At 37.8% G+C, this 7,936-nt stretch overlaps 1 protein-coding gene across 2 annotated transcripts; it reads left to right on the forward strand.

Moving 5' to 3' along the window:
• The first annotated feature begins 5,160 nt into the window (after positions 1–5,160).
• Positions 5,161–7,723, forward strand: LOC104809874 (sm-like protein LSM7). Of its 2 annotated transcripts, none has more exons than XM_010535973.2 (6): positions 5,161–5,413; positions 6,123–6,169; positions 6,298–6,379; positions 6,523–6,594; positions 7,108–7,160; positions 7,330–7,723. In XM_010535973.2, exons 2-6 carry the CDS (start codon positions 6,167–6,169, stop codon positions 7,420–7,422), a joined length of 303 nt encoding a protein of 100 aa, XP_010534275.1. In that variant the 5' UTR covers positions 5,161–5,413; positions 6,123–6,166; the 3' UTR covers positions 7,423–7,723. The 2 variants fall into 2 exon arrangements, with proteins under 2 accessions (XP_010534275.1, XP_019057691.1); XM_019202146.1 differs by lacking the exon at positions 5,161–5,413 and adding an exon at positions 5,976–6,027.
• The last annotated feature ends 213 nt before the right edge of the window (positions 7,724–7,936 follow it).

A 7,936-nucleotide genomic window follows, 5' to 3' on the forward strand; every position in this document is an offset into this window, starting at 1 on the left:
CATCCTAATCGTGTCTTGGATCAAGAACACACTTGAACCTCATCTCCGCTCGGATGTTGTTCATCGAGAGTATGCTCAAGATCTGTGAGATTACCTCAAGAGACGATTTGGAAAGACAAATGCGCCGCGTCTTCTCAAAATCCGAAGTGATTTAGCTAACTGTCGTCAAGTTGGCATGACTTTCGAAACTTATTTCGGAAAATTAACAAAGTTGCGAGATCATATGGTGAGTTTCAGGTCTCAAAGTTTGTAAGTGCAACCATTTGCACTTGCGACATTGCTGCCACGCTTGAAAGAGAACGAAATGAAGATCATCTTTATGAGTTTCTTCACGGTTTGGATGAAACGAAATATAGCTCGTGAAATTGAACCTTCTTTCTCAGCAACCTCTTCCAACCCTTGAGGAGGCATATACCATAGTGATCCAAGATGAGGATACTAAACATGTTCATGTTGATCGTCCAGACGTTGCAGCCTTCTCGATTCGAACAGCTTCAAAGCCTCGGACCAAACCAGAAGAAAAGGAAAATTTACTGCAATGCATGAACTGTGGTCGTGCTAGCCATAACGCTGTTGGGTGTTTCCGAATCCTTGGATTTCCGAAATGGTGGGGTGATTGACTACGTAATCAATCTGGTGCAGGAAAGGGGCAGAGGAAATTCGACCCAGACTGATCGTAACTGAAACTCTGCTCGAGCCAATGCAACCCAGGTCTTCGCTCATCCCCTCGATTACTCTGTTTCTGCTACTGACAAGCAAATGATCAGCAGGATCTCTGAAGAGCAGTGGAAGACTTTGGTCGCAATGTTGAATGCCAACAGAACCGACACCGAGACTCTCTCTCTGGTAAGTCTTCTGATAAACCTTGGATTCTTGATACGGGATGCTCTCAGCATATGACAGACGGAATTTCCTCGTTGCGTGATGTTTCTCCTATCCTACTGTGTTCTGTCATTTTACCTGATGGACATACGGTACTCCCGATTCAGTCAGGGTCTCTTCAGCTGGGTACTCATCTCCGAATGTCCAACTCTTGTTTGTTCCAAGACTTCATGCAAACTTGATCTCGATCTCTCAACTGTTGGCTGAATGCAATTGTTTTTATAAAGAATTGGGGGTGGTTGATAGAATTAAAAAGTTAAAAAAAATATGTTATTTTGCCAAAGACTTTTTAGTACGAATTAAAAGTTTGATAAGATTTTTAAATTTAAAAAAAAGAAGTATTCTTAAAAAAAAATACTCGAAATGATATTACCACTGGATCGGTATATCATCATCTTTATCTTCACCCTCATTATCAACCATCATTTTTATGAAAAGAACAACAAATTAGAAAAAAAACCAGGCTCTGATACCATGTAGAAATTTACGAAATAACGTTTTTATTGATAATCAAAATAGCATATAAATAGATGAGAGTCTTACATTAAATAAGTAAAGTAGACATAATAATAAATATTTCTAAATATATATTTTCCGGATTTGATAAGATCTTCATTATACGATATATCTCGTAATATTCTTCAAGATCCGATATATCTCAACACAAAGGATATGCAATAGGTTTTGCGGCAACTCGAGCAAAAGATGATCAGTTGTTTGATATGTGGTACAAGCGGTTGGGACAATATCCCTCGTTTAAAGTTCTTTCGAAGATTTCTAGTTTCACTTTATCTAGTGACAACTATTATGAGAATAAACATTGCGATGTGTGTTTTCGTGCAAAACAAACTCGAGCTCCATTTCCTTTGAGTAGAAATAAAACTATGAAGATTTTTGCATTAATCCATTGTGATTTGTGGGGATCTTACCATACTCCTTCTTCTGGTGCCAAGTATTTTCTGACTATTGTGGATGATTACTCTCGTGGTACTTGGATTTATTTGTTGAATGCTAAACATGAGGCCGCCATGAAGCTCCGACATTATTTTCTCGCATTGGTTGAACGTCAATTTGACACCTCAGTGAAGCGAGTTCGGTCTAACAATGGGTCTGAGTTTATGTGTTCGGGAGACTATTTTTCTGACAAGATTATCGTTCATGAGACATCTTGTGTTGGTACACCTCAACAGAACGACCGAGTAGAGCGTAAACATCGGCATATTCTCAATGTTGCCCGAGCATTATTATTTTAGGCTCAACTTCCTATGAATTTTTGGGGCGAAAACGTTTTTACAGCAGGATATTTGATTAATCCTACTCCGTTTATGCATCTTGATGGTAAAACGCCGTATGAGATCATTCATGGACAGCACCCGAAATACGAACATTTACGAATCTTTGGGGAACTTGTGTTATGCACACCACTAGAATCGCAATGGCGATAAGTTTGCCTCGCGGAGTTCTCGATGCATTTTTGTTGGATATCCTTCCGGAAAAAAGGTTGGCGGGTCTATAACTTAGAGATGAAGAAATTTCTTGTCTCCCATGATGTTGTGTTCTGCGAAGATCGTTTCCCATTTTCTGAGTCTGATCCTATCTCGGTCTCCCCTTTCCCTGACCAACAGGTTTCGTACCCATTCTTTGATGATCTCTATGATGATGCTCAGCTCCCTGCGTTGCCGGTTGTATCATCGCCGCTGTCGCCTTGTGTTCAACCGACTGCTGATTCTGCTCCATCAGAATCTGGCTTAGCTAAACACCAATCAGAACTTGAGGCCTCTTCTTGCGACCTTCAAGCCAAACATGGAAATTCATCGATCCACAAAGATGACCAGATACAAGATTCAGACAGTATTCGCTATTTGATCAGCAAGTTAATCCAATGAAGTCGAAGACTAAGATTCTCCGCCATTCTTCAAGAATTACAAACTTTGGATGGAATCAAACAAACGATCGATAGAAATCGATGAAACAACCGAAATAACCAGTGAAATTCAATGCAAATTAAGGGAACAAAGCCCAAAATTGGGAAAATGAGTATAATTCTAAACATATGCTTTGATCTTGGTTTGAGTTTAGTCTGAATTTTGGTTCAAGACCCGATTATCCAAAAAAAATTGAGGGAACAAAAGAACTAAAAACTTTCTTATGTATTATCTCTCTATATATAAGAGGATCGCATTTGAGATTTTGATTTTTTTTTCTGTTTCATTTTAAATTAGCTTAGAGATAAATATTAAAAAAATATAGCATCGATGAATAATTATACACATTCTTCGGGATTTGTATGAAGCAACGTTGCAGGTAATCTTGGGGGAAATACCAGTTTGCTGTCCTCTCTTATTTGTTTATTTTTCTTTTTTCTTTTTAATCCGCCATTTAGATTTTGCAGTCCTATTATTAGAGATTATAATTTATATGACGTTTTTATTAGTTTTTTGTATTAATCAGTTCTCCTTGTTCTCCTTTGTTCCTTCGCATCATCAACGACCATGGTTTCTTCGTGCTCTTCTTCAAAAAAAAAGTTCGCAAAGGCGATAAACGAATGATTCCATTCAATAACCTTCCGGATGATCTCGCTCGCCACCACGTAAATCATAAGTCGCGTTGCTGTTTCCTCCCTCACCGATATTTGCAACCTCAAACTCGTCTCGAAATCATTACAGAATCTTTCTAACGATGCCTGTGTCTTTTGTAACGTGTCAATCGACAAGGTCCCGCTGATTTCGTGGTATAAAAATCCAAAAGTATCGAGTTTTCTCAAGAACTGTAGGAACAATTGACCCAAGCTTGGGTGGCCTAATGTTGAGAGAATATGCAAAGCATACTCTCACCCTGAATTCAAACCCAAGCATGGAGAGGGGCATTCACCTAAACTTCCCCGGTTTTCTGAGAGATGTAGTCGGATCAAAGGTCCGGTGAACTTCCGGATGAATAAAAAAAAACTGGAGGAACAATGGCAATCTCGAGGCCTTGTTTCGCAAAGGAATCGTAAAATATTTCGTTAAGAACCGCTATAGAAATGAAGGATTCGAGTATTTAGTTAGAGCCGCGGCGAAAAGACACAGAGAAACGACGTATATTCACGGTATGACAATGGTTTGCTCTGGAAGTGAAACGAAGCAAAAGGGTTTCGGGATTTTATCTTCATGGGTAAAATCTGGAAGAGTGTCGGGAGAAGATTAAAAGCCATATATATGATATGTGGACCGATAAATCGTTGATCGAGCAAATTCAAATATCATATAACCATGGTATATGCAAATGCGACGGCCGGACAGAAGAATCTTTGGTAAGTAATATAGATACGGCGAATGCAGTGATCAAAGTTGTCATATTTGTAAGGGTTGTCTTTGGTCATACGAAGTTGATCGGTTTTTCAATATATTAGAAAACTCTGCTGTGTTAAGTTTTTTTAATATTAGGCTCGATGTAAATGTTATGATTTATAATTCTTCAAATATAATAAAGCTAATAATTAATTATTATACATTTTTTTCCATGATAAATTAATACGTTTCGATTCGGTTCCAAAGAACGAACTGTACCAAACTAAATTTTTTGGTATTTTTTAAACCGTATCATTCAAAATTTATTAACGATATATTTTTTATAAAAATGAATTTTCCAAGATCAAACCGGACTTTATAAAATTTTCAAAAAACCGAAATTTTCATTAAAAAATATAAATTTTTTTAACAAAAACTGAATCGAACAAGCCGGAATCAAATCGAAACAAATATTATATAGTACTAATTTGGTACAAATTTTAGAATACGAATAAATCGTTCTCGAACCGAACCGCTAAAATTTCAAAATGAATTTCGAAACGCCGATCGCTACTTACAACCGCTTCGAATTAAGTTTTGGGGTAAAATAAATTTAGAAAAAAAAATATTCAACCTGCAGATGGCTGACTGGTTCGGTGAGTTACCAGTTCATTTGATATATTTCAGAAATAAAAAAGAAAAAAAATCAAAGATAAAAAGAGAATTTATCAGGGATAAACAAAAAATTTAAATTTATAAAAAAAACCGTGTTTTCAATTAATTAATTAAAACCTTTCAATTATATATTATATTTTTTTAAAAGACAATTATTAGATTTCTATTGGTGTAAGATGAGGAGGCATACGTAAATCCAAGATAAAAAATAATTTAAATAGAAAAACGAATTTTGAAAATATTAAAATGAACGGTGGTATATGATAATTACTACACAGTTAGAATACCAAATTTAACAATTATTTCTCCGAAGTTGAAAGAAGTATTATTTCTAAAATCTCAAAGGATTCTCAACCTACGCCATAAAACCTAATCTCATCTCGTACAGTTCGGTCGGGTCTCCGTTCTCGGTTCCTTCCCTCTCCCCTCTCCTCCTCCTCTGCTCGTCGAACTCACAGGAATCTTCGCTCGCCGTCGTTTCCCAATCTCGCTATCCGGTCTCAGATTCCTGTTTTGTTCCTCGCGAGAAACCCTAATTTAGATCAGACACGCCTTTCGTCGCTGTCACCGGAACTCGCAATTTTCAGGCAAGTCTTTAGATCATCAGTGTCTTGTCTCGTCCTTTATTTTTCTCTCATGATTTCTTCATCGGTTTCTGGGTTTCGATTTGGGTTGGTTCTGGATTAGTTTAATCACGAAGGTTTAAGCTTTTCTGAAGTTATTGATTGAAATTTGCTTAATCGATCCTAAGGGTTTCTTGGATCATGCATTAGGGCTAGATTTCTTATTGGTTATTCAGATTTGATATGCAATCACAAAATTATCATAACATGGGTTTTAGCTTATTTGTTCTTCAATTAAGTTCAAAGCACGAGGGCAGTGGGATTGATATATTTGTTCCCAAGACCATGGCTTTTGTGTCATAACTTTCTCGACAGAATGCCACACCGAGAGCTTCGGTGAGACATGTTGTGAATTCTCGTGAGTTGTAGTGTTGAATGTTGTCGGGAGAATTAGGGCTTTTCATTAGGTGTCCAGGAAGGAAGTGTTTGGATTAGTGGAGAGACGAAGCAAGTTCCGTTTTTTTATTGAATTATAGAGATGGGAATTTGGGTTTCAAATGTTTGTTAGAATCTATTTTCATCAGTTGGGAAAACAGAAGGAAAAATAATGTGCCTCCTCTTCGCTACCGAGTTCTAGGGTAAGCGATGGTCTTGTTTGATCGCCTTTCTGTGTTTTCACATCAGAAATCATGTTTATTTCTTGTCTGAATCGATCTAATTTCCATCTATGCAGATCTTAAGGTTTTCCGGGTTTTCAGCACTGCAGTTTGCTCTAACATGGTAATTTTCACAAAATTGATATGCAATCCCACTGTTGACTTTTGAGACGAATCTTTTCGATGAAATAAACAAGCTCTGTGCGGTGTTGGATTCTCCTCTAATGTGGGATTGTTTTGGTTGATTCTCAGTCAGGAAGAAAAGAGACAGTGTTGGATTTGGCAAAGTTTGTCGACAAGGGTGTACAAGTTAAGCTGACAGGCGGTAGACAAGGTACTCGGTTTTGTGATTTACGTAAAGAAGTTTTTTTTTAAAAAAATTTTCCGAAACTTGAAGACTCGACCCCTCGCTCTTTTTGGAGAGCTTAACTATAAAACTGATAGGGTTAAGCTCATTGTTGCTTGTTGCAAATGCAGTGATAGGGACTCTTAAGGGTTATGATCAGTTGCTGAATCTCGTCCTGGATGAAGCAGTTGAGTTTCTTCGAGGTATCTGTTTTGTTCCTCTATGTCGAGACAGTAACTTATGTTATGTATAGCTTGCAATTCCTGTTAGGTTGTTCTGTTTTTCCAACCTTTTCCCATTATCCCTTGTGAGTCTTCGACAATGTGAGATGAATACATTTAGGATCCAAGTTGAACTGCACTACTCTAATGAGTACATTACAGTACTTTGTCTTTGGTCTAGAACCGTCTGCATTCATGTCTGCGGTGTATGTATTTGTATCGCTTATCTGGGTTGACCTCGTTATGAAGGAAGTTGTCTGAATCTGATCTGATGACTATAAAATTTAATTTTTATGATTGCTAGATCATATTTTATGAAAGAGAGACCTTGATTGTGGTATCTTGTGTCTGTTTTAAAAACAAGAGAGTCGTCTTGGTGATTTCCATGAAAATGCCTTCATTGTTATTTTTGGGGAAAGTTTAGTATCATAAAGGTGAGTAGATTTGCCCGGTAAATAATCGGGTTTTTACTCGTTTGTTATTGTTTTTTGGCAGACCCGGATGATCCTTTGAAGACAGTTGACCAAACCAGACGCCTCGGGTTAATTGTATGATCTGCCGTCATCCCTTTTTCATTCCACATTTATCCTATCATGACCTGTTGAAATTGTGATTTTTGTTTTCCTATAACATCCTCAAAAGTCTGCATTCATTCGTATATCAGGTTTATTACGCGCTAGAAAAGTTAAACCCTCGAAAACATGCCATGTTTTGTAGGTTTGCCGAGGAACGGCAGTGATGCTCGTCTCGCCAACTGATGGAACGGAAGAAATCGCTAACCCGTTTGTCCAACCCGATGCTGCCGTCTAAGAACCATCGTCTATCTTCTTCTCCATCTCCATCTCCATCTCCATCTCCATCTCCATGACCTCTGTAAGCTTGTCCTGAGTTCTTCCTCCTTGATTTCCTGGTAGATATTTTTATGTCTCTTTGAACTAGTTTCTCAAGCTAGCCAGTGTTTTATGTTGGCCTCTCTTTCTTTTCACCATATTTGATGGGATTTTATGACGTGGAAGGAACAAAACTGGTTCAGTGTTTCAAGTTTCTAACTTTTGTCTTGGCGATGAACATCAATGACTCTCGTGTCTGTTTTCTCACGAGATCAGCATCCTGTCTTCAGATAATTTCTTTTTCTGTCGTCAATTCTTGAGCACGTTCCTCTCGCTTTTACAGGGGTCTTCGGGATTCGGACCTGAATTTGTAGGTCTGAAGAAATTCAGGGTTTAAATGCAAAAAATATAAAAAATGCACAATGAAGGTGTTGAACACCTGGGCTGGTCCGGTCCGGACTCGAGTCAGAATTCGAGCTTTATAGGGTTGGGTT

This window comes from Tarenaya hassleriana, unplaced genomic scaffold (assembly GCF_000463585.1).
Source record: "Tarenaya hassleriana unplaced genomic scaffold, ASM46358v1 Cleome17, whole genome shotgun sequence".
NCBI classification, from domain to species: domain Eukaryota; kingdom Viridiplantae; phylum Streptophyta; class Magnoliopsida; order Brassicales; family Cleomaceae; genus Tarenaya; species Tarenaya hassleriana.

Excerpts from the sequence above, each read along its gene's own strand:
- LOC104809874 (XM_010535973.2), top strand. Across the intron at positions 6,380-6,522 it reads GCTGACAGGCGGTAGACAAG|TGATAGGGACTCTTAAGGGT; the intron begins GTACTCGGTTTT and ends TTGCAAATGCAG. Across the intron at positions 7,161-7,329 it reads CCAGACGCCTCGGGTTAATT|GTTTGCCGAGGAACGGCAGT; the intron begins GTATGATCTGCC and ends CATGTTTTGTAG.